At 37.0% G+C, this 25,681-nt stretch overlaps 2 protein-coding genes across 2 annotated transcripts in view; one reads left to right on the top strand and one right to left on the bottom strand.

The window, feature by feature from the left end:
* The window catches only part of MYEF2 (myelin expression factor 2), a 34,030-nt gene extending 29,046 nt beyond the window's left edge, over positions 1-4,984 (top strand). Inside the window, 1 exon segment of the mRNA XM_018054168.1 lies at positions 1,794-4,984. Coding sequence (XP_017909657.1) covers positions 1,794-1,957 — 164 coding nt within the window. The 3' untranslated portion in view covers positions 1,958-4,984.
* Positions 2,453-23,646, bottom strand: SLC24A5 (solute carrier family 24 member 5). Its single transcript, XM_005685809.3, has 9 exons — positions 23,416-23,646; positions 22,308-22,487; positions 11,417-11,500; positions 11,221-11,324; positions 10,267-10,367; positions 8,199-8,482; positions 5,303-5,509; positions 3,336-3,437; positions 2,453-2,859 (listed from the first exon to the last, which is right to left on the bottom strand). Exons 1-9 carry the CDS (start codon positions 23,534-23,536, stop codon positions 2,537-2,539), a joined length of 1,506 nt encoding a protein of 501 aa, XP_005685866.1. The 5' UTR covers positions 23,537-23,646; the 3' UTR covers positions 2,453-2,536.

Here is a 25,681-nt window from a genome sequence, read left to right as displayed (position 1 = left end):
GGAGAAGGGAATGGCAACCCATTCCAGGATAATTGCCTGGGAAAACCATGGACAGAGGAGCTGGGCAGACTATAGTCAACAGGCTCACAAAGAGTCAGATGTGACTTAGCAACTAAACAACAAATAAATTTTAGAAAACAGTTAAGGAGAAGGCAATGGCACCCCACTCCAGTACTCTTGCCTGGAAAATCCCATGGACGAAGGAGCCTGGTAGGCTGCAGTCCATGAGGTCGCTAAGAGTTGGACACGACTGAATGACTTCACTTTCACTTTTACTTTTCACTTTCATGCATTGGAGAAGGAAATGGCAACCCACTCCAGTGTTCTTGCTTGGAGAATACCAGGGGCGGCGGAGCCTGGTGGGCTGCTGTCTATGGGGTCGCACAGAGTTGGACATGACTAAAGTGACTTAGCAGCAGCAGCAGCAGCAACCTGGGTTACAGGTCATGGTTTTGGCTCAGTGTGATATAATGAATAGTTAATAAAACTTGAACCATTTAATTAGCATTAAGTAGATGAGTAACTATCAGTTTAAAAAAAAAAACGCAGTAATGGGGCAAGGTGGTGATGGATGAATAAACGAAAGTAAAAAATAGTCCAGGATGTTGTAGCAATCATTCAGATCAAACTTTAAACAGGAAAAAAATCTTACTCTTGCACTCAGATTAAAAATTCATCCCATCATGTGGAAAGGGCTTATGCAATTTTTTGATAAGCCCTTTTCTTTTACCTTCCTCCCTTTTCTGACTCTTTGATTTTATTGCCAGACTAAAGTTAGCCCATAGTGATCTGGCAACTACATATTCCAAGGGGGGGAACACTGTGGTAAGTAGTTACACACCTCATTATCTAAATCTATGTGAACTGGGTTATCATACATCCCTGTTTGCCTGGGGATAGTCTCAGTGTTTACATCTGTTATTTGTGTGTACTTATTACCATCTCTCCCTTTTACTCTCAAGTTTCTGGTTTGGATGATGGGTTTTTATGGCCATATGTTTTTATAAATGATATGCATTTATTTCAAATACCAGTCTGTATAGAGTCAGTAATGATATTAACTCTAAACAGAACCATTGTCTGGTTTTCTTCCTCCTTCTGAAAGTTCCTCTCTGAGGTCCTTCTTTATGCTCTTGTCATCATCAGTGTTTTCTACCTTTATTGATTTAAATCTATAGTATCTCTTCCATGTCTGTTTCCATAAATACTTGGTGCCACTCTTAGATGTAGAGTTCAAATTAAGATATTGAATAAATGACTTTGCACTGTGGTTGAAAACAGAATTAGTGGAGCCCTTTGTGCACCTGGTAAAATTCCTGGGTTGTTGTTACTGTTTTCAGGGATAAACAGTGATATGGAGGATAAAAGGGAAAGAAAAGAGATTAGGGGATTGAGTATAAAACAAGAAATTAAAAAAAAAAAATTTTGTTTGGATTTGTGTTTGTTTTTAGGCATGGTAACTAGGTATTGTTTTGTGCTAGCTTACCTTATTTTGCTATAAAATTCAAGTAAAGATTTACATTAAAATTTTTCATTCTAAAAATATTAAATCCTAAGCAAATCTATTTTTATTTCAATTTTATATATTATAACCTTTATTACTATATATGAATTGCATTATATACAGAATATAAAATGATGAGAGTAATACTTATATGATGTGCTATTTTAAAATCATTAATGTTTTTAGCCTAGTTACTTGTCACTTCATAGGCTATGAGAAATTTCAAACCTGTATACTGAAATGGAACCTGTTTAAACTGACAGGTAATTCTATAATTTTTCTTTTACAGGTCATGTAATGTTTGCAGAAATAAAAATGGAGAATGGAAAGTCAAAAGGCTGTGGAACAGTCAGATTTGACTCCCCAGAATCAGCTGAAAAAGCCTGCAGAATAATGAATGGCATAAAAATCAGTGGCAGAGAAATTGATGTTCGCTTGGATCGTAATGCATAATTTGAAACCACGGTTAGAACATTCTTACATCTGTTTTGCTGAATCTCCTAGTAAATGTCATTTTTTTAAAGTAATACTGTCTGCTTACAAAAAGTTGTAAAAATGAACTTCTAAAACTCCCACCAGTTTTTAACAGTATAGTGTTAAATATACTGTGATTTTTTTGTTAATCTCAAGTTTGGGTTTTTAAGACAGCAAGTCTGGTCATTCAGTTTAAATGAATGGTTATACTATTTTTAATGAAGTAAGCCATTTTCTTGTTATTTTCAGTTCTGCATAGTGGGATTTGTTTGTTAAAAGTGTCCCCAGCTGTTATCAACCTATTGTAAGGTAAAGCAAGGATGGTTTTTTCCAAAACTTCTGTTTAATATATGTAATTGTCCTTGAAAAGAAAGGGCTCAGACAAATTAGGAAATGATTTTGATTGGCTTTAAATAACTTTTGTTGGTGATAAAAAATTACTGTAAGTAAGTTTTAAATTCTGAAGTTCAGAATATTTTTTATTTGTTAATGAAGAAATGAAGTTTTTCTTCTCTGCCCTTCCCCATCATTCACATTTTCCACATAACACTGTTAACATTAATCACCACAGCCCCTTATTTTATTGTTTCCAATAATTCCAAGTTCATATAGAACTGATAATGTTGTAAGCCCCAAGTACAGTAACAGACAGACTACTCCCAACTTTCTGTCTAGTTTCCAGCCATTGAGGTAAACTGCTAAGAAAAGGAAAACAATTGAAATGTTGAGAAAGATGGTTATGTAAGTTAGTCCTCTACTGTTCACTTCTACAGGAGCAGATGCATTTATAAATGCAGTTTTAATAAACCATGGAACACCTAGGCATAGCATATCAAAGACATTGGATCCCACGATGTTAGACATAGCCATATCTCCTTTGCCTGCAGAAAAAAAGCATGTTGTTAAATGTGCATACCAATACTGTATTTTATTAATAAGCTTCGTAAGAAAAAACACTGGATACATTTTCTGTTTGTTTTGGAAAATTGTATTAGAGCAAAAGTCTTACTGAATTTGTATTTTTAAATTTTAGGGGGTTAGTATTTAAAGTCTTAACATTTATTTATCTAATAATAATTATCCGTATTTATTAAACCATTTTTCAATAAGGTATGTAGATTACTTGTTGCTTTTCATTCTAACATGGTTAATTACAATTTAATTCACATTTCAGGTGAATATTATTTAGGGGATTAGATTTAGTGAAATTAATCTATTAAATAGTAAATGCTTCCTCTTGAGTTCTTTTTTCTTCAAAGTGTGTTACTGAGGAAATATTTTAAAGGTATCTTTGCTCAGTGTATTTCAGTCAGGCTTTTAAGAATGGGCATTGCAGCTTGAGGCACCCAGTTCTTACCTTTTCTTGCAACCAACACACTTGCGATCGTGTCTGGTATGCTTGTTCCTGCTGCTAATAAAGTAAGGCCCATTACTGTATCTGGAATTTCTAATGTTTCCCCTGTAACAAACACAGATATTATATATTACAAATCTTATAGATTCACTAACTGTTCTCTGCAGATATTTCTTTCCTGAAAAAGAAACTAGACATATTTAGATTTCAGAACCAATATGTACTTAGATTTTAGGTAGCAAAATATTTGAATAATATTGGTGAATTGGTAACCAAGGTAGCACAGATTTTTCATGACAGATGGTGATATTTAATACACAAAATTCTACCAAGGAATAATTTCCCTATCTGGTATGCTTATAGAAGTTTTGGATGTCCACTGTTATCAAGGCTGTTGCTTAAAATATGCCAATAAGATTGGTCATTTTCTCTTTTCCTTTTTAAAAACATTTCCTAAAGAGGTCAGATTTAAGCAAATTATTTATAGCTATTTTTAGGCTGTAAATGTGTTAACATGGTATGCATTTTTAATGTTCTACTTTAGTGATATACCTTAGTTTAGGTGTTTCCTTTGGGAAATCATAAATCTGAGGAAAACAGAATAGGCTTCTACTTGAGTCTTTCTAACTTTGTGGTCCGGGTTTAATACTTCTGTTAAATCTGATGGCAGTTCATCATTTTTCATAAATGTATGCATTTTGGGAAACAACTAGAATGTAACTGCTCTTAATATTGTAATTGAAAACTTGCTTTACAATTCTTTTTTTTTTTCTTAAAATGTTACTTAAAAAAAAACTTCAAGTAGCATATTTGTTGCATGCTTATATATATTGCTGTTGGAACTGTAATTGGTTGTTAATTTGTTAACTGGTTTGCCAGAGTTCATATGTACATAAATAACACTAACATTTATCATTTTGGGGACTGTTCTGTGATCTAGTACTTGATTTTGTTCTTTTCTTAATTTCCTAATGTCAAATGTGATCTGGCTGAGAGCATTTATGGAGAGCTTTAATAGGCAGGCTATTGGATTTTTCTATATTACTCATAAAAAAATGTTCTTAGAATAGCATACTATTCTGAGTCATATATTAATTTGACAAAAGTCAGAGGTCAGGAAACTTTTTTTTGAAAGGGTGAGATAGTAATTTTTTTAGGTTTTGTAGCCTATACAATCTCTGTTGCAGTTATTCAGCTCTGCCAGTGTAATGTGAAAGCATTCATGGATAGTATATAAATGGATGGGCTTGACTGTTCAGTAAAACTTAACTCGCAAAAACGGGAGACTCAGTGTTTGGGTACACAGGTGGTAGTTTGCTCACCTCTGATTGACCTTTTTGGGAGAAATTCCTGGGTTTTTTTTGTACATTGCTTATATTCAGTTTTTCCTTCTGAACTAGGAGTTCTTTGGGACTAGAGCTGATTATGGCCAGGCAGTAATAGTTAAATCTTAATCATGAAAGTAGTAGAAACTAAAATGAGACTTTATTTTATACCCTTTTAATTCATTTTGTAGTATGTTTATATTGCCATATTAAAAAACAAAATGTAATCCAGTTAAACAGTGAATACCCATTGTTTTCTCAAAACACTGGCACCTTGCTATATGTTAAATTATGGGATGGCATTCAGTATAAAGACTATCTTGTGGACCCATGCAATGTGATTTAATTATTAGCAACATAGAAATTCTGTGAATTTGATATAGTTTATAACATGTTCCTTTGACTCGTACCCCTGGGCTGTGTAATAGTGACCATATAGCTGACATGTGGTATACACCTCACAAAACCTGAGTGAGCTTGTTGGTATATTAATATTTAATCTTTTTGTAAATAGCACTAATCTTTATTTTTAGTCTTTGCTGAAAAACAAATTTTCTCTTTAACTAGACTATACTTAGTGAATATATGCTGTTCTTATATACAACTGATTATTTTTAAATTGTGCTCTTGAGATATTATACATACCAGTTATTGTGACCATCCAAACCAGGATATATGTAAATGCAGATATCCACAGTGCTGACATAAAAAATGTTATCACAAAATACTTTCTCCAAAACTTTCTTCTACAATCTGGTGTGGTTAGAAAAAGTAGTATAATAATGGGAAGGGATAGTACCCAAAAAATTCTTTTTAAGTCTGCTTCAGGCATGTTGAAAACACTTGGCGGATCTGTTAAGGAAAAATTAAACAATTTTGAGTTTTCTCAAATGGCCAATTAAGTTAGAGTGTCCATTTAAGAAGCTATATTGAAATAAATTAGCTGTATCAGTTTTTAAGAGGCTATTTAAAACATTTGAATATCTCATTACTGATATTGCTGGCAAAAAGAAGCTAATTGAGACTTCAGGGCTGACTATAAAATGTGATACTCAGCATTTCTTGATTTGGGGTCTTAAATCCATCAAAGTGTTTAGGGTCATTCACTAAGTGTGTTAGAAACATAATGTTTCTGAAGTTTCAGTTCAACATCTCTTGATTTTCTACAATGTGGATGGTTTTTAGTAACTTTTGCTAATGGGGTTAACCTGGTGTCTTCCCTTAGCAACCCCAGTTGTCTCCACTTCCCAGTATTGATACCTCTAGCCTGCCCTATGTATCACAAAATGTATACTTAGGGAGTAAAAGATAGCTACAGCATAATGTTTTTATGAAGTTGAATATTTCTGATTCTCAGGTGATTTTATGGGGCTTATTTCATCATTTTCTTTCATTAATTTACTAAACAAAATTCACCACAATTCTTAGAACTTTAAGAAAATTGGAAGTAGTATTGAATCTACAGTGTAACTTATAAAACTTGAGTTTGTTTTTTAAATTCAGTTTGTTCTATTAACTTGGTGGAAGAAGTCAATAATAATATATTAGATAAAAAGGAGACTTCACTTTAGATTGTTTAAATTTGTATGGCACTTATAAAATATTGGGTTGGCCAACAAGTTTGGTTGGTTTTTTCCATACCATCTTATGGAAAAAATTGAACAAACTTGTTGGCCAGTCCAATATTTTGCCCATCTATTAGGTCACATTACAATTAATACTAGTAAAATAACTCATAATTTTTTCTTTTTGCCACATTGCAGCAAATGGGCCAGAAAGTAACAGATATAATTTTATTGTAATAAAAAATGTTTGGACTGTTTTTTTTTGGCTTCTTGTTATAAAATTTAACTTAGAAATGTGTACTTCTTGTACCTGAAAGACTAGAAACTATAATCTTTGTAAGAAAGGGGAAATTTATGTTTTAATTTTTTCAGATAATAAATTACTAAGTTCCCTGTCTAATGTACTAAATAAAATCCAGAATCTGTTTCTTGAAACTACTTTATTAAAAAAAAAATCCCTAAATATGTATTTCTGGCTGTAGCTGAATTTGACTTCCTATATACTAAACATGTTAGTTGCTCAGTCGTGTCTGACTCTTTGCGATCTCATGGACTGTAGCCCTAACAGGCTCCTCTGTCCATGGGATTCTCCAGGCAAGAATACTGCAGTGTGTAGGTCATTCTTTTCCCCAGGGGATCTTGGAGGAGGAGGACATGGAAACCCACTGCAGTATTTTTGCCTAGAGAATCCCATGGGCAGAGGAGTCTGGTGGGCTACAGTCCATCAGGTCTCAAAGAGTCAGACATGACTGACGCGACTTAGCACATATACTATAAACATTTATTTACATGTTTTGCTACTGCTTCACATGTTTAAAATTCAGCTGTCTCCTTCCTACTTTTTCTTCACACCAGCTCTTCTTCCTAAATTCCTAGTTTTTGTACGTGGTATTCTCAAAGTTCTTACTTTGTCATGATCAAAAGCCTCAGAATTATCTCTGCTCCCATGTAGCCCTTCAGTTGCCTGGTCTTGGTGACGCTTCCTCTGCATTGTCTCACACCTGTTTTCTTGTATTCCCACTGCCTTCACCTTGTCTGCTGCTGCTGCTGCTAAGTCACTTCAGTCGTGTCCGACTCTGTGTGACCCCACAGACGGCAGTCCACCAGGCTCCCCCGTACCTGGGATTCTCCAGGCAAGAACACTGGAGTGGGTTGCCATTTCCTTCTCCAGTGCATGAAAGTGAAAAGTGAAAGGGAAGTCACTCAGTCGTGTCCGACTCTTCGAGACCCCATGGACTGCAGCCTACCAGGCTCCTCTGTCCATGGGATTTTTCAGGCAAGAGTACTGGAGTGGGGTGCCATCGCCTTCTCCGTCACCTTGTCTAAGCATCTGTTAAACACATCAGTTGGTTTAGTAGCATGTCTTTTATCTCATATTTCAGTTCTGATAATTTCTCTGCAAACCTGCAAACGCTATTAATCTAGCATTTAAGACTGTCGTATTCCTTCCGATCTACCTTTCTTCTGCTTCCATTCTGCACATTCAGTCCTCCAGTTATGTTAGTACTTGACAAGCCTTTTTCCCATGTTATTTCTTTGTCAGTCCATGGAATGCTTTTTACTGTTAGCTCTGCATCATTTACTTATGACATATGCAGTCTGATAAAACTTCAGTAGCTATTACTATAAATCAAGTTGTTAAAATCTTACTAGAATATTCTACAAGGCTTAGTTTGTCTCTGTGATAATCTTTGCTATCTGACCATCCTCATCAAATTTTTTTTACCATCTGTCCCATTTAGGAACTATGTTTATGCTTTATTTCTTTCTCTTTACAATATTTAAATGTTCATATTTTAGCTATTTTGGTTTTTTTCTGAAATATTGGAAGCTTCTTTAAGGATAGGTCTGCCTCTTGATCATCTCTAAATTCCCATAGTATTTTTAAAATAGTAAGTGTATAGTACTTGCTGAATTGAAATGAAATTAAGTTTTGCTAGTAATAAACTTAATAATGGTCATGATGTGGTTATTACCTTCACAAACCTGACTAAGACCATGTAAACTTAAAGAAAGTTGGGAGTAGCCAGAATCTTCATGAAATATTCCACTGTCAGTTCTTGATTGCCTACGGATGAATGGTTGATCCTCATCTTCCCATCCCATCAGTGGCTGTTGTTCACTTCTCTCTTCTATTGCTTTGGCAAGACAGGTACAGCAAGGACTGCATTTCTTTATAATATATTGGTTAATTTTAATGTCAAAACACAGCACCACAACATATAATCCGTATATCAAAAGCAGTAAAGTTCCTTCATACCTATAAATTAGAGAAATTTGTGTGGTTTTCAACTTAAAGTGAAAGTTATTTTAGAGTTAGTAGTTTTGGGGCAGTATCTGCTTAATTTTCTAATGAAACAATAGAACAGAAATATTCTAGATATATTTTGATTTTGTAGATGGGTCCAGATTTGGTTACAACATTATAAAAGACTTACTGATGAAAGTTCTACACTGTCCTTTTTGTATTTTAAAAACAAGGATTATAAACTCATTCTTAATTTGTAGAATCCTTCCAAATAGCAGGCATAGAAAGTTCTTTGAAAATGTGTGTTAGTCACTTAGTCATGTCTGAATCTTTGCGACCCAATGGAGTGTAGCCTGCCAGGCTCCTCTGACCATGGAATTCTCCAGGCAAGAATACTGGAGTGGGTTACCATTCCCTTCTCCAGGGGATCTTCCCAACCCAGGGATCAAGCCTGAGTCTCCTGCACTACAGGCAGATTCTTTACCCTCTGAGCCAGCTGGGAGGTCCTATTTGAAAATAATAGTAATTACAAATTTTCAAAGTGAAAGTGAAACTAATGAATAGTGATAGGGTTTCTCCACCTCAGTTCATTGAAAGAAGATAATAATTATAAGAATATAGTATACCTTCATTTCAATTGTTCTGGTATAGGAATTCTGTGCTAAATCAGAATATGTTAGACTTTGGCTGAAGCTTTTCAATTTGCTATACTGAGATTTTTTGATGATTTTAATGTAAATAAGTTTGGCTTGCACCGTTTTCCTATACTCTGGTTTGCTATTTAGAGAATTTTGATTATCTGATGCCATCACATTTGAACCTTGCATTTACCAATTATTTTATAGCTAGTGAATCACTGCTACAGCTTGAAAGCACAGAGTTCTTGATTCCCCTAATGAAAGGAGCATTACCTTGGATACTCCCACAGTCATTGTCCCCTGGCAGACAACTGCCAAGTCCCAGAAGCACTTCTGTTGTAACCAACAGTCTTTCCTTGGGAAACAAACTAGATTTCAGGAAGATTCACTTTGAAAATTTACTCCCTGCTAGGTCTGAAGTTTCTTGATAGTAGGTATTAGAGCAGCACTGCCAAACTAGTATTCCAGAGGGCTGCCATTGACCTCCACCATCAGGCAATGTATAATCTGTGTGTCTGTGTTTTACATTTATTCATCTGTTAAGACTCATATCATAGTGATCAATACCTAACAAATACCTGGTACATGTTAGCTGGTCCATTTTCTTAGAATGACAAGGCATGGGGAGATTATAAAGAAAACAAATAGCTTTTAGTTTTGAAACCTAAAACATTTTTAATTTTTAGAGGAAGAGGCCTATATTTCTCTTACTAAATGAACATCAGGGAAAAAGTTGGAGGAATTCAAAGGGACTTTGTTTATTTCTTTGTTATCTCTCTAATTGTGTGATCATGGCCACTTCTAACTGAGGAAAGGTAAACAACCCAACAGATGAAAAAGCCACCTGTTGGGGCTTTAACAAACATCAAAAGTTTGGAAACTTTCTGAGAAGGTAGTCAGTAGGGAAAAGGAAGGATGGTAACATCCACTGGTTAGACCAAAAGGAAGACTGATTTGACTGAAAAATTGCCAAGGGAGAACTACCCAACCAGCAAGTGTGATGAGGTTAGCTCAGATCTACAGGAAAAATGTATGGAAGTGGTAGATAATTAAGAAGTAAAAGAAATAACATTTCTGAAAAAAAAGTTACTAAACTAGAATTTTATAAAAGTACTCTCTAATTGGTTTACATAAGAGTAATGATTGTTTCAAGCTTACCAGTAAACTTGGTTGTCAAATATTATGGCAAGAAGTGCTGCTACACTGATAGCATATGCCACACAGTCTCTGAATAGGGGCCAACATGACAGTGTTGAAACCTGTAAAAATAATTAATGTTTCCATTACACTATTACTTCTTCAAGTACTTGCTTAGTGTAATACTAAAATTATTTGTATATTTGTAGTTAAACATTGTTATCTTTTACATATTGCTTTTAGAGAAAGGAATTTTAAGAAAAATTGTGTTTCTAAACCTAGTCTGATTTTCATAAATTTGACCAAGAGGTATTTGTGGGTTAAAATTGAATACATGTTGTTTTTCTACTGATTAATAAACTTAATTGAACACATCCCTAGTGCCTTGTTTGTTCCAGACTATAAACAGTTCTTTTTTTTTCTTTGTCTTTTTTTTATAAATTTATTTATTTTTTAATTGAAGGATAATTGCTTCACAGAATTTTGTTCTTTTCTGTCAAAACTCTGTCAAATTCTGTTGTTTTCTGTTATTTCTGTGGATGAAGCTAGAGCCTATTATACAGAGTGAAGCCAGAAAGAGAGAAATATTGTATACTAACGTGTATATACAGAATCTAGAAAAATGGTACTGAAGATTTATTTGCAGGGCAGCAGTGGAGAAACAGACATGGAAAATAGACTTATGGACATGGGGAGAGGGGTGGAGAGGATGAGATGCATGGAGAAAGTAACATGGAAACATATTACCGTATGTAAAATAGATAGCCAACAGAAATTTGCTGTATGTCTCAGGAAACTCAAACAGGGCCTCTGTATCAACCTAGAGAGGTGGGATGGGGAGGGAGATGGGAGGGAGGTTCAAAAGGGAGGGGGTATATATATACCTATGGCTGATTAATGTTGCGGTTTGACAGTAAGCAGTTCTTATAATTTGTCAAGACAATATATTTTGTTGAATAAAGTTTTCTTACGTACCACGTTAGATAGTAAGCCACAGGCTGCACAGATACCAAGGAGGTTATAGATTGCAGATCCAAGAATGGTGCTAATGCCAATATCGCCCTTTGTGATAAATACACCTATGAGCCAGATTGTAGCTAAGTTAGTGTTGCCTTGGAGAAGATCAAATAACACCAATTAAGCAAAAAAAAATATAAGGAGTGGTATTTACCTAGGAAAGCAGTAACTAATTCAGGAGCTGAACTACCGGCTGCCATAAAAGTTGCACCTGCAACATCCTGGGACAGTCCAAAGGCTGAAGACAAATGAAATTATATTATGCCTGGTAAAGTGACAAACGGGAGAGCATGTTCTCATAACTAAATATATATCAAAGCAACATTTTCATAGAAAGCCATTGTTACTAACTTCAACTGGAAAACAGCCAATAGAGGAAGCCTTCTAGGCATTATTTACCCTATATCAGAAAGTTAAAATTAGAATGAAAATTCAGGTTTCCAAGCCATTGATAGCAATCCTTTGTCAGTGTTTATTGTTTATTGTTGATTTTTGAGTCTTCCCAGACCCTCAGACTCTCGTGTGCTTGGTTGAGTCCCTGTCACCTGTAGTCAGTATTTCCTTATTCTTACCTGTGGGACCATTACCTGTTGCTTATTCTCCAGTCCACCTCAACTTCTGCTTCTCTACTGAGATATCTGCCTTTGACATTACTGATTTCTTTTTTTGTTGGTGGTGTAGCAGGTTGAATTTTATAAAAATAGCTACACTATTTCTGCCCACATGGTCTTTCAGAACCTGTCCATTCCCTGTCAAACAAACTAAAGCAAAAAACAAGGTGGAGTTTTATGTATTTTGAGCCTAGATGAGCCTTTGTGACCGCTGAAAGTATGGCAGAACCATATGCCTGAAGCTAGGACATAAAAGGTGATTTTTCACCTTTCTAATTGTTCTCTCTAGGGACATTTGCTTCAGAGCCCTAAGCTACCACATAAAAACCATGGCTGCCATATAGGAAAGACCCTGTGAAGAGCCCACATAGAGATGCCTGAGGAACCCCTGCTGTTTCAGCCCCTCAGTTTTGAATCCTCCCGTCCCAGCACCAGACATGCGAAGGAGGGAGCTTTCAGATAATTCTAGTCGTTTTTCTGACTATCACTGCATGAAAGACCTCAAGCAAGAACCGTCCAGCTGAGGCCAGTAAACCCTTAAAGCTATGAGAAGTCTGAAATGATTGTTCTTTTAAGCCCCTAGTTTTGGGGTGATTTCATAAGAAGCCATTGATAACTGGAACACCTGTTTATCTATTTGTTGTATTTATTGACCACCTACTGTACCAGATGCTTTTTTTATGTGATAGGAATGTGGCAGTCACAAAACAGACAAACATTTCTGTTCTGGAATTTAATTCCAGTGAGCGCAAACAGACAAGAAAAAATACATACTGTGTAGAAGGAGCAAAAGTCAGGTGTGAAGTTGCTCAGTCATGTCCAACTCTTTGTGACCCCATGGACTATAGCCTACCAGTTTCCTCCATCCATGGGATTTTCCAGGCAAGAATACTGGAGTGGGTTGCCATTTCCTCCTCCAGGAGATCTTCCCGACCCAGGGACTGAACCCGGGTCTCCCACATTGTAGGCAGATGCTTTACTGTCTGAGCCACCAGGGAAGCTCGAAAGTCAGGAGGGGGGATATAAAATGTCATGGAAGAAAGGTTGTAATTTTAGATTGGGTAACCAGAAAGGACTTCACCGAGATGCTAACAAAGTGAGGGAGTAGCCACACATAGACCTGAGGGTCATATAGGCAGATGGAGTGCATGCAAAGGTTTTGAGGTAGACGCTAGCCTATATGTTCAAGAAACAGAGAAAGGCCAGAGTGTCTGGAATAAAGTGTGTGAAGGAGAGCTGTAGATGATGGAGTCCAAGGTGATAGATGGCCAGATCATATAAAGCCTTGTGGATCCTAGCAAGCACTTGGGCTTTTACTGTGAAAAATATGGGAAGTGCTTGGAAAGATGGGCTTCCCTGGTCGCTCAGCTGGTAAAGAATCCGCCTGCGAGGCAGGAAACCCTGGTTCCATTCCTGGGTCAGGAAGATCTGCTGGAGAAGGGATAGGCTACCCACTCCAGTATTCTTGGGCTTCCTTGGTGGCTCAGCTGTTAAAAAATCCGCCTGCAGTGCAGGAGACCTGGTTTGGGAAGATCTGAGTTTGATCCCTGGTTTGGATAACTTCTCCCCTGGAGAAGGGAATGACTACCCACTCGAGTATTTTGGCCTGGAGAATTCATAGAGTTTTTGGAAAGGCATCTACAGTGTTGCTGGTGATACTAGCCACAGTTGTCTTTTGTTTGTCCCAATGAGGCTATCTGGTCTCAGTGGTCAAACCAGCTCCAGTCAGAACTGTTTTGCTACCTGTTACGCCTCCACTGGGAAAAATCCTCTCAGGATAGTTGGAGTTACCAAATCCAGGTTCTCTATCCTATTTGCCTTTGGTCATGTTGCTTGATGAACACTATTTGTGGTGACTAATGAAGGGATAGAAGTAATAATTCATGTAAGTTACATTTCATAGCATTTCTTTAATTGGTTGGAGTGATTTTGCATGTATATATAGTATTTATACTTTTACTACAACTCTGATACATAGAAGGTCCAGTTGGTCATAAAACTTAGAAAAGATGAAGCATATTGTTCTATTAACTTCTTAAAAATTTTATCTATGAATTAAATAATATCTTATATTCATGGCATACAATTCACTTTCATATACATAATTTAATCATCTCAGCTATTCCTTGAAATGAGTGTTAGTTGCTCAGTTGTGTCCTACTCTTTGCGGTTCCATGAACTGTAGCCTGTCAGGCTTCTCTGTCCATGAAATTCTCCAGGCAAGAATACTGGAGTGGGCAGCCATTCCCTTCTCCAGGGGATCTTCTCGACTCAGCTCAAACCCAGGTCTCCTGCATTGCAGGCAGATTCCTTACCATCTGAGCCACCAGGGAAGTTCTGAGTTGTGGTGTTTCCATTTCACATATAAAAAACAGATAATCAGAAGGTTAAGTAACTTAAAGTGACATGGAAAGTAAGGGTCTTAAATGTGAGGAGTTTGGGCGTAAACCCCAAGTCTATTGATTCTAAACATGAAACATGAAAGTGAAAATCACTCAGTTGTATCCCACTTTTTGCGACCTATGCAGTCCATGGAATTCTCCAGGCCAGAATACTGGAGTGGGTAGCCTTTCCCTTCGCCGGGGGATTTTCCCAACCTAAGGATGGAACCCAGGTCCCCCGCATTGCAGGCAGATTCTTTACCAGCTGAGCTATACCTAAGTCCAGTGCTATTTCTTTTTCACCACAGAAACTCAGTATCAGAAAGGCACTGAGGCAATTTAAGATGGGAGGTGGTTGAGTCATTTTCTTCCCTTCCTTGTGGCACTGGTACGTAACTTCCCCCATTGTATTCTTTTCTAGGGGGAAAAAATAGCTAGTGAGAGTAATAATTCAGAAGTTTTCTAGCATATTTCAGAGAATGTATAATTTTAGTGATATTACCATGAATTCTTGAATGAAATCAGGGTTAACTAATACGTGGAGGAAATTGAAAAAAGAACAAAATATTTTAAACTTTCTAAACTTGGGGCAGCTGAAGAGTGATTGGCTGATCTGCGTCTAGTGCTGGCTGAAGAATGCTTCATTGGAAGAATTCAGTCTGGAGAGAGAAAAAGTGATCCATCTGGCTGTTGCAAGGTAAGAAAATAAGTGACCCTTCTGAACACTTTCTTTCTCAAAAGGCATTAACAATAAAGCTTGTTGCTATTCACTGGGCTCTGTTCCAGTTATGAAAAGAAGAGCTCTCTACAGATGAATTATAAAACTTCAAAGATATTTTAACAAGTTATATGTTAAGGTTCTAAGCATATTTTGTAGAATGGTTTATACCTTTGAACTTTAGAATCGACTGGCTTTGTCTTCACTGACCTTTGGGTAGCATTTCTCTCTGTTATAGTTTATTATTAAAGATAAATTGTTCTGTCCCCCCCCCCAACCCAGAGCTATTACTTTTTTTTCCCTCTCTATTACTCTAAAGGACTAATCATATTTCCTTGAGGATATAGTAGAAATGTTCAAGGTGAGTTTTCTTTATAGGTTTAGATATTACATTGGTTATATAAAGTGCAACTTCATGATAATGAACTGATTACTAAAACTCAACAGACTTTTTCTGGAGTGTGTTCTCTGATACATGCTGCAAAGTTTATAACCATCTTTGCAAATCTTTTTCTGGAAATATAGAAAAAGAGTTTTAAACTAAAATGGAAAACCTGGCTTCTGGCCCTGCCAGTACATTAATGTGAGAATTTAGATAAGTCATTCAGACAAGGCTTGTATTTTGCCATCTGTAATAGGGTTGGAATATACAAATCTTTGAGGTATCTTCAAATTTTTATCAAATTTAAAAATTATAAAATATGAATTCTATGCCTTACACCTCTGGACCACCTCTTATTGTTAGATAAATTCCTTTTATAATTAAAAACCCCTATGTTAACTGAAAATTTAGAAGATAGAGGAGAAAACAGATGGGAGGGAGCATCATTTACCATTGTATTTTAACCACTGCTACCTTTTAAAAAATGTATTTTCAATTCTTTTCACATGTACATTTAACAGAGTTACAAGACTAGGCTATAAGCAATTTGGTGTCTTCTGGTACAATTTTATAAAGTCCTCAGTGATAGCAAATTTTTATGCTTTGTGAATGGATTTGAGTCTTGGAAGCAATTAAAAGTCATTCAGACCCAATTCTAGTGACTATGGTGGGTAGTCATGCTGAGTAACTCTACTTAGGATTCAAAATGAAGTGTGACAGCAAACCAGTGCTTTTTATGATTTGCAAAACTGGTTCTGACATTAATTTCAGATATATTTCTAGAAATATTTTCAGTAAAGTCAGCATCACTGGAATAAATGCCTAGCCTCTCCATGCACAATTGCATCTATATGCTCTGTGATGCTTCTAATAGTAAATAAAAACATTTTGAGTACTTTATAGTTATCATCTCATATCTTGTCTGAGCCATAACGGAACAAATTCTGAAGCTCTGTATAATGCTTTGAAAAGCCCGATTCCACTGAAAAAGGACGCCCCCATGCCCTAATCTAACAGCTATTAGTTTCCACTTGCTGTAAGTCAATCATATAAAGCCACATGCAAGACTTTTTGTGTCCAAACCTCACAATTATCTGAGTTTTGTCTCCGTAACTTGCTCAAGGTCACATAGGTAGTAGTTGCAGAGATGGGATGGGCACTTAGATCTTTCTGAGTTGAAAGAGCTGCTCTTTCTGTTATCCATGTAGGTAAGTGAAGAGATTTAATACATAGCTTTATTATTATTATTATTGCCTGTCTCTCCAATAGCATTTGGGTAATATCCAGACCACTTAACATTTATTTATCTCTGTATACCTAAGGTAGATTTAGATGCAATCCAAGGTAACCACAATGTATTTATTTATATTTTAAATTCAGATTAGTGTAGATCAGAGGAAAAAGAAAAGCAAAGAGGATGGAAATGCTCTTAAGAGGAGGATGAGTGCCTTTGTGGTTGGGAGGAAGCACTCTTCTTAGATTCTTTGTTCTTGAGGAAGGCTTTGCCTCTGTAAATTTCATAAGGATTAAGAATCAAACAATCCCCTGAAACTGTCGGCTATCCAAATGCCATACTCACAGAATTATTTGACTCCCTTTCAATTTTATCAATTTAGAATCAATTCTACCTGGAATTAAAACTTGTATTTCTTTCTTATTGTCTGTTTCTGAAACATAAAATAGAACATGGACAAATATTAGTTCAAAGCAGTATGAATAAAAAGAATTTTTAATAAAAAAGTAAATATTTTATTTAAGTATGTTTCCCAAAACCTTATTAAGATCATTTTCACTTAAGACATGTTATACTTCAAAGGATCAACATGGTGGAGGGATTAGAGGTATCAACTGAATAGCATATTAGTGTAACATTTAAGACAAAAAGTTTCATAACTAGCTCATTGTGGACTTTTGGCGGTATCAAGTGACCGACCAATCACTAGGGGTTCTCAGTTTTCTCTGTAGTTAGCCTCAGAAAAGTTAAAGAAAGGTACTCTAAACAGTGATTAAATAACTCTAGAAGATCCCCATTACATATTAAAATGATACATAAAGGATTTGTTTTGGCTTTCTGCTGAACTTCTGTGTTTCTAAAAATGAACTGCTTATAAAGATGAGAGGTAATCATCTTACTATGGGCTGTAAGTTAATATAGTTTCTATTATATACAAATGTGTTCAAAGAATCTTTAGCCTCTTTTCCTTTAGAACTTAAATGGATAAAAGAGAAGATAGGATTAAAGGAAGGTGGTATAGCAACAGCATTTTCTCATATTGGATCTACTTGGTTAAAATGACCACAAAATGTCTCAGGGTTTGTGTGTGCTTGCTTTCCTAGTGTGAGGTGCGAAGGAGAGGTTGTTTGACTTTAATGATCATGAGTAGAGCAAGAAAGAGAAAGATCCTTAGTGGAAGCATCAAGTGGTAGTGGTTCTAGAGGTAATTTACAGACCAATGTATATAGAACCAATGTGTATAGCTACAGACAGAGAAAGCACTCAGGTGTCTAAGCTGGGCCTGACCAGAGTATCAGCCAGAGGCTCTGTCCTCCACCACCTCCAACGTATCCCCTGCATGGAGACTGCAGTCCCAGCCATTTCTAGAATTCACCATGCTGAAGCCCCTTGTGCTAATAACCAAATGAACCACTGTCAGTGATTGGAAGAGTGGATCATGGGATGATGGGGCTGGGGTGGGCCAGGGGCCAGCCAATTCAACCATTGTATCCTAGATTGGAACTCAGACGTGTACTCCACAGAATGTCATTGAATCAAACATGATGGTTTGGTTCCACAGTATGATGCTATAATCTCATGTGCATTGTAAACAAAATGCTTAGTTCTCATATTAATTATTGTGGGTAACCATTTATAACATTAATTTACAAACCCTAGTAGGTTGCTGAAATTCTTAACTGATGTTTTAAAGTGACTCAGTAGATTCTCATTATTTTGTAGTATACTTCCTCTGTCATTACAATGACTTTGACGTATTTTTTAATCAAAATTTTTGGTGCCCTTGGGTGGAAAATACCTTTTAAAATTATTTAAATAACAGTTCTTCTGAAACAACCATATTATGACAGCTAATCTCAAATAAGGATATGTAAAATTATATAGCAATTGAAACCATTCTTGGGTTTTGACATTAAAGAGACCAGGGCTCTCCTGTGTACTGGCTCTGTGTGTGTGTATGTGTGTGTTCAGTCATGTCCAACTCTCTGTGACCCCATGAACTGTAACCCACCAGGCTCCTCTGTCTATAGAATTTTCCAGGCAGTAATACTGGAATGGGTTGCCATTTCCTCTTCCAGGGGATCTTCCTGATTCAGGGATTAAACCTGCATCTCTTGTGTCTCTTGCATTGGCAGGCAGATTCTTTACCACTGTGCCACCTGGGAAGCCCTGTGTAGTCTTGAGAACTTATATATTCTTTCAGCTCCAGTTTTTTCATTAGTAAAATCAACCTAATAGTCCCTAGTTTGTAGGGTTTTTTGAAGAACTAAAACCTTATATATTTCATTTAGAACTATGCTTGGTCTTCTATAATTGTTTATGAAAAATAACTACAATAAATATATAAGTAGTTAATAACATTTCAGTACAATGTATAATGCTCAGTAAATTATTTTGAGGATAATATTAATACTTATTAGTTGGGTGGGACTGTTATAACTCATGCTCATCAAAGAACTATGGGGAAATGTAAAGCAATTATAGACTTTCTGAAGCTAGTTTCTGTGGATGTAAACAAATTTCAGAGAACCTGTTTTTTATTGCTGATGTCCTAATTTGGACAAGACCATGCTAAGACCTTGAAAAGAGAAATGACAGAATTAATTTATAGGCATTTAAAAATGAATCAAGCTAGCACTATTTCTATTTCATTTTGTTGCCAGTATTTTCAATACTCAAGACAGGGATAAATTCCTAGCAGCTGAAGATAGGCAGTGGCATAGGCATCCATCAATCACACATCCATAATAGCTACTGTGTTATATTTCAGAGCAAAAGGCAATTCACTTGAGAAACGCATGTTTGCTAATGATGTTCAAGGTAATTCCACAAGTGGCATTGTGGAAGTCATTATTATAGATGTTTCATGAAGTTACTTATTATAGATATTTCATGAAGTTACTTAAAGAAGATTATTTTGAAGTATCAATCTAAATTTTAATGCAGTAGTTTCTTCTGCAGGGCCAGAAAAGTTATTTATTTATTTACCACTCTCAAGACAGGTTTTTAATTAAAAAAAATTATTGATGTGTTAATTTTTTCAGTCAAGAAAGCAAAAAAAGGGGATGGGGATTTATTATTTTCCAGAAAAATAAGATTCTAAGTAGAGAGATAGTACCTTGAATTTAAATTTCTTAGTTTTATATAATTAATATGATTTAGTTTTTCTAATGAAAAGTGTGGTATTGGCACAAACATTAATAGATCATTAGAGTATAGAGTTGAAGGTATAGAAAGTGGATCAACTTTTGGTAAAATAGCAATGTATCAGATAACAAAAGAAATTCTTAGTGGAAAAAAATAAAAATACTCAACATAAATAAATAAATGTTAAGAAAAAACCATCAGTAGAGAGAAGATGAAATTTTTTCTGACCTAGGGATAAAAGGTATTTCTAGGTATAAAACCAAAAAAGAATCATAAAGGAAAATATTTATAAATTTACCTATGTACACTTCAATGCAATAAACACACAAAATACAAAACCAAACAAACCATAAAAAGCATATGATAGGAAAATTATGTTAGGAATTTATATTAGAAAAAATCTTGGATATCAATAAGTAAAAGACAAATACTCCCCTAATTAGAACATGGGGAAAAAAAACCCCACAAGAACAAAACTACAAATTTCAGTACCTATATAAAATGTTCAACATCACAAATAATAATGCAAATTTTATAAAATAAACTTCTATTTTAAAGCAATTAACAAAGAAATTTAAAATGATATTATTCATGATTTTTGGGAATGGAAGCTACCACACATTGTGGAGGTTTTTGTTGGCACACCTTTTGTAAAATGTTTCTGGCAATGTATAAAATAAAGCTTAAAATATACATAGCTCTGCGTCTTTGTTAGGAAATGGTCAGCGAAGTTTGCAAAGATTTGATACAAGTATGAGCATTATGTAGGACAAAAAATTTAAAAATCAAATGTCTAATATACTTTGGCCACCTCATGTGAAGAGTTGACTCTTTGGAGAAGACTCTGATGCTGGGAGGGATTGGGGGCAGGAGGAGAAGGGGATGACAGAGGATGAGATGGCTGGATGGCATCACTGACTCAATGGATGTGAATCTCAGTGAACTCTGGGAGTTGGTGATGAACAGGAGGCCTGGCGTGCTGCGATTCATGGGGTCGCAAAGAGTCGGACACGACTGAGCGACTGAACTGAACTGAATAAAATTTATAATTTAAAAAATTGATAAATTTCTACTGAGTGCTCATTCTGTATAAAAACCAGTGTTAGGTGCTGAAATCATTTATAGAAGCAAGAAGTACTGTGCTACCATTAAAAATCGTGTTTTTGAAGGCTATTTAATAATATGGGAAAATGTTCACAATAAAATAGTATCTTAGGAAAAAGAAACAGTCTCAGACTGTATGTGTAGCAATATCTAAAAGACTAAAAGGAAATATACCAAATGACAACTGTGGGGATCTCTGGGTGACAGTAATGTAGGAAAGTCTATGCTTTTTCTATTTTTCTTGCATTTCATCAATCTAAGTAAAATGTAATGTTAATTTCTATTAAAGAAATGTCCATGTCAAATATAATATCAAAGTAAAACTGTATATATAAATTAAATAATAATTATAATAAACTTACACTGATCTGTTCTATAAATATTTTGAATTAGAGAAATAAGTGTTGAGTGAAAACACTGTTGCCACATCCTGTTTTAAGTCCTAAGGATATTGCTATACTGCGCTAACAAGAGAGAAAAGAGAAAAAAGGACTTGCATTTCAGCAGGGGTGGGGATGGGACCATGGGAAAAAGGGGAAAAGGAGAGTTTACATTCATGGTCTTTCCCTCTGTGAAGAAATGCTAGCAGTGTGTGTGTCTGGCAGTGGGGAAGTGGCATGCTATTTCTGTGCAATCCTGGGAGTATGCAGTGGGAAATCTAATCCTGAATTTCGACCTTCTCTGAAGTGAGCATGCTCAACCAGTTAAACTAATTAAACAGGAGACAGAGCCTGGAAATGCAGGCACTTTTGCTTAGTCATTGTAATACATCACTGGTATCCTGATTTTAGGGACCAGTGCACCCATGTAAGGTCTATGCTCAGAATGCTGAGTGATACACATGATTGAAGAGACAGAACTAAAGGGCTTGGCAGGTCTTATTTCCCAGAAACCAATAACTGAGCTTAATTTTTGATTACCTAATCCCTGAGGTCACTTTACATAAGATGCAGGACTTATTTATATATTTGTTGGTTCATTAGTATGAATTAATTTCCTTTCCCTCCTTGTAGGAGACTGGTAAAGGAAGAGGTAGGAGGTGGTCCTTAAAGGCATTTGTTTATCATCTACCATTTATAAAAAGTTACAGAGATTTCAGAGTAAAAATTTAAAAAAAAATTGAAGTATTTGATGGCAAGTATTAGGAGCGCCAAATGCATGTGTATAAAATTCGAAACAGTTTACTAACAGATAGCTATACAATACAGTAGACAAACTGGCAGTTTTTAGACATAGCTGGTAGGATAGTTGCTTTATACCCATTAAAGATGCCCTGCTGTACATGAGCTACCAAGAAAAACCACAGTCAGGCCAATTCCTCACAGTACAGGATGCCACAACACAGACGTTAGTGTCCTGCAGCCAAGTAAGATGGACAGGATTGTTACTGAGCTTCTCCAAACACAGGCATATATGTGTGTGGCATCACTATTCTGGGAAGTTATAGTGGAGATTTCCAGCAACTTACATTCACTGATGATTTCCAAGGATGGTAGGAAGTACTCATCGCAGACAAATGACACAGCCATGAACATGTAAAGGATAATTAGGAAGTAGATTATGATGCCTCCATCTGCACGTTCCTGTTTCGTGAAAAACCCCTCAGGAAACTCCGATGATGGGGATATAACACACTGGGTGCTATTTCCTGGTAAGGAAAAGGAGGTGAAAATCTGAAGGATATTGGAGTCACGCATTCCAAGCCCACAAAGAGAAATACCTTAAGAAAATAGTAAGTGTGGGGTTTCTGGGTGGAATTTTAAGAACTCTGGCAAAAAATGTATAAATCTCTTTTGACTATGGTATAATTATAGATCCTTAAAAATATTAGTCTTTGGGACCCAAAAGAGGTGTTTTAATAAAATAAAGATAGTGGATGAATTTGAAAGAAGAAATAATGAAATCGGTTTTCCTTGTCTGCTTCAACTCTAAAAGGGAATTCTGAACCCCTTTTCCTCCTAAATTAGAAACTATATATCTAAAGATAAAAATTTCTAATATCCATGCAATCTCATTTTCCCATTTCAGAGCCCAAATTGTCCACAAATCTCAAGGCCCACAGAGAATCATTCATTGTTGCAGACAGAATTTATAGGATGAAAGATTCCTTTTTCTGTGATGAAGTCTCCAGCAATAAAATCTGAAGACTCTACTGTTTCATGATGTCTGTGCGTTATTTCAGAGCCATTTTCAAGAACCTACCTGAAGGACCGAAAGTATTCGATATCCTACCAAATGCTAAAATAATCTAAATGCTCAGTCGTGTCTGACTCTTTGTGACTGCATGGACTATAGCCCGCCAGGCTCTTCTGTCCAAGGAATTTTTCAGGCAAGAATATTGGAGCGGGTTGACATTTCCTACTCCAGGCGATCTTTCCGATCCAGGGATCAAATAAAATTCGCGTCTCTGGATTCTTTACCACTGCACCCACCTGGGAAGCCCCACCAAATGCTAAAAATCCGAGCAAATACAGCGGCAAGCATAAGCAAAAGTGAGCCAAATAAGAATTCCCCTCTCTTTGTTTATTTGTATGTGGCAGTAGCAGCAGGGGTGGCTGACCCCAGTGTCCACCTACCTGTAGCCCTTGGGAGACGCTGGGCCAGGGAGGCCCCTGGGGGAGGCAAGTGTGCAGTAGCCCAGAGGAGGCCGAGGAGCAGGGCCCGTCTTGCCCACCGTGGGCCCCCTTTGATCTGCATTCCAGTAGCAATCTTTCTGCAGCGTGCAGCCTTGGGAAGGGAGAAAAGGAGGATTAAGCTGGATCATGTGAGGAGTCTCCTTCCTGCCCCACGCCCTGCCCAGGGCACATCACAGCAAGGCCAGTGCTTGAGGGAGGGTGACTGGAGTCAGTTAAGCTACTCTGATCAGCAGCTGTAAGCCTCAGAGAGGCTGGAAGAGGTGGAGAAGAGGGGGACAGTCCTCTGGCCCATGGTCCCTGAGGGCAGATCGAGGCAGCTCGTTCTTTGTGGACTGATTTTATTGTCTTCATAGTGGCTTTGCTTTTTTTTTTTTTAAATTGAGGATAATTGCTTTATAGCATTGTGCTGGTTTCTGCCATACACCAAGGCAAATCAGTCATGATTCTATGTATCTATCCCTTCCCTGTTGAGCCTCCCTCCCCACTTCCATCCCACCCTCTAGGTCATCACAGAGCTCCAGGCTGGGCTCCCTGTGTTGTACAGTAGCTTCCCACTAGCTATCTGTTTTGCATGTGATAGTGTATGTATGGCAGTGCCACTTTCTCAGTGTGTCCCACCCTCTCCTTCCTGCTCTGTGTCCACAAGTCTGCTCTAGGTCTGCGTCTCCACTCCTGCTGTGGGCTTTCTCCAGATTTCTAAGAACCTGAGTTTACAAGTGCTTCCACCTCTCTCTCCAGCCCTTCTAGAAGTTGTTGGAGCTGTTGTCTATGTGTTCTTTGGCTAAGTTTATACACTTTTATACTGCTGTTTTGGGGCCTCTCATTCTCTCTCTAGTTAGGGCTCCACGCAGGGAGGCCATGAAAGAGGCTCCTACAATAATCTCCTGGAGAAATGATGGTGACTTGAACCAGAGCAACAACAGTGGGGGAGCAGAGAAGCGGGCAGCTTCAAGAACTTGTAAGAGCCATAGTGGATGAAGGCTATTTGATCATTTATTAGCTGTGCTCTCTGCCAGAGGTTCGAAAATGCAAACTGGACACGCCAGTGAGTGTTCAAATATAAACTACTATCCTCCCTGCTTAAGCATTTACTGGGCTTGCTGGAATGTTAAGAACTTCTGGCAGTGTGGTAACATGTAGCAAATAGCACAGGCTCTGGAGCCAGACCTCTTGGTTTGAATCCTAGCTACTTACTAGCTATAAGACCTTGGGCAAGCTATTTAACCTCTCTCCTCTTCTGTTCCGTTCTCTGTAAAACAGGAAGGTTATAGTACCCTCTATTTGGGTTGTGTGCAGATTACATAAATGAATGCATGTCATCTGCTCAGAACAGCCTCTGCCCCTTGGTCAATTTTACCTAGCTATCTATTATCTATCATGTTCAGTTCAGTCACTCAGTCGTGTCAGACTCTTTGCAACCCCATGGACTGCAGCATGCCAGGCTTCCCTTCCTTCACCAACTCCTGGAGCTTGCTCAAACTCATGTCCATTGAGTCAGTGATGCCATCCAACCATCTTGTCCTCTGTCATCCCCTTCTCCTCCTGCCTTCATTGTTTCCCAGCATCAGGATCTTTCCCAATGAATCAGTTCTTTGCATCAGGTGTATTATTATTGCTATTTTATTACTTTTGATTAAGATAGAATCTTGGCCATAAGGGTAATTTTTAGTTTTGCAACTCCTGTGGTTCCTTTGCTTTGCAGAAAAGAGCATAAAAAGTGTTCTATTTGCTTAGTTTTAAATTTAGAAACTAGGTTTTTCTGGTGGAAAGGAGTAAGTTGCTTCCGATGTTTGTGATCTTGATTTGGTGAAAATTCTCAAACACCCCCTTTGTTTTGCTGGGAATTGTTACCCATTATAAACCTCTCAGAAACCATCATTTCCAGGAACTGACTACCCAGATGTGTGGTGTGGTTGTGAAGCTGGGATAATGAGTCACCAAAGTGTAGCCCAGGAACAGAGCAGATTCCCAGCAAGCAGAGTTCTGGTTGCTGATACCTGCAGGAGGTGGCACCCTGGACCACTGGCCTGTGGTCTCAATGCCAGCAGTGCTAACCCCCTGGGAAGAGACCACTTAACTTGGTGTGTGTGGAAGTGTCTCATGAACCTTTCCTCTCTGAAATGCAGTGGTTTAACTAATTAATAAAACTAAACATTATAAACAGACAAAACAGGAAAACGCAAGCCCAGGGTGAATACTTATACAA

Source organism: Capra hircus, chromosome 10 (genome assembly GCF_001704415.2).
Source record: "Capra hircus breed San Clemente chromosome 10, ASM170441v1, whole genome shotgun sequence".
NCBI classification, from domain to species: Eukaryota; Metazoa; Chordata; class Mammalia; order Artiodactyla; family Bovidae; genus Capra; species Capra hircus.
The sequence above is the reverse complement of the archived record's forward strand: the minus strand, read 5'-3'. Positions and strand labels throughout refer to the sequence as shown.

What these genes read in the sequence shown, in the direction of transcription:
- SLC24A5 (XM_005685809.3), bottom strand. Translation starts at nt 23,536, where the DNA reads ATGCAGATCAAAGGGGGCCCACGGTGGGCAAGACGGGCCCTGCTCCTC. An exon ending in ATTAGTTACTGCTTTCCTAG is followed by an intron (nt 11,325 to 11,416) that starts GTAAATACCACT and finishes TCTGGCTCATAG; the next exon opens with GTGTATTTATCACAAAGGGC. An exon ending in GTGGCTTACTATCTAACGTG is followed by an intron (nt 10,368 to 11,220) that starts GTACGTAAGAAA and finishes TTATTTTTACAG; the next exon opens with GTTTCAACACTGTCATGTTG.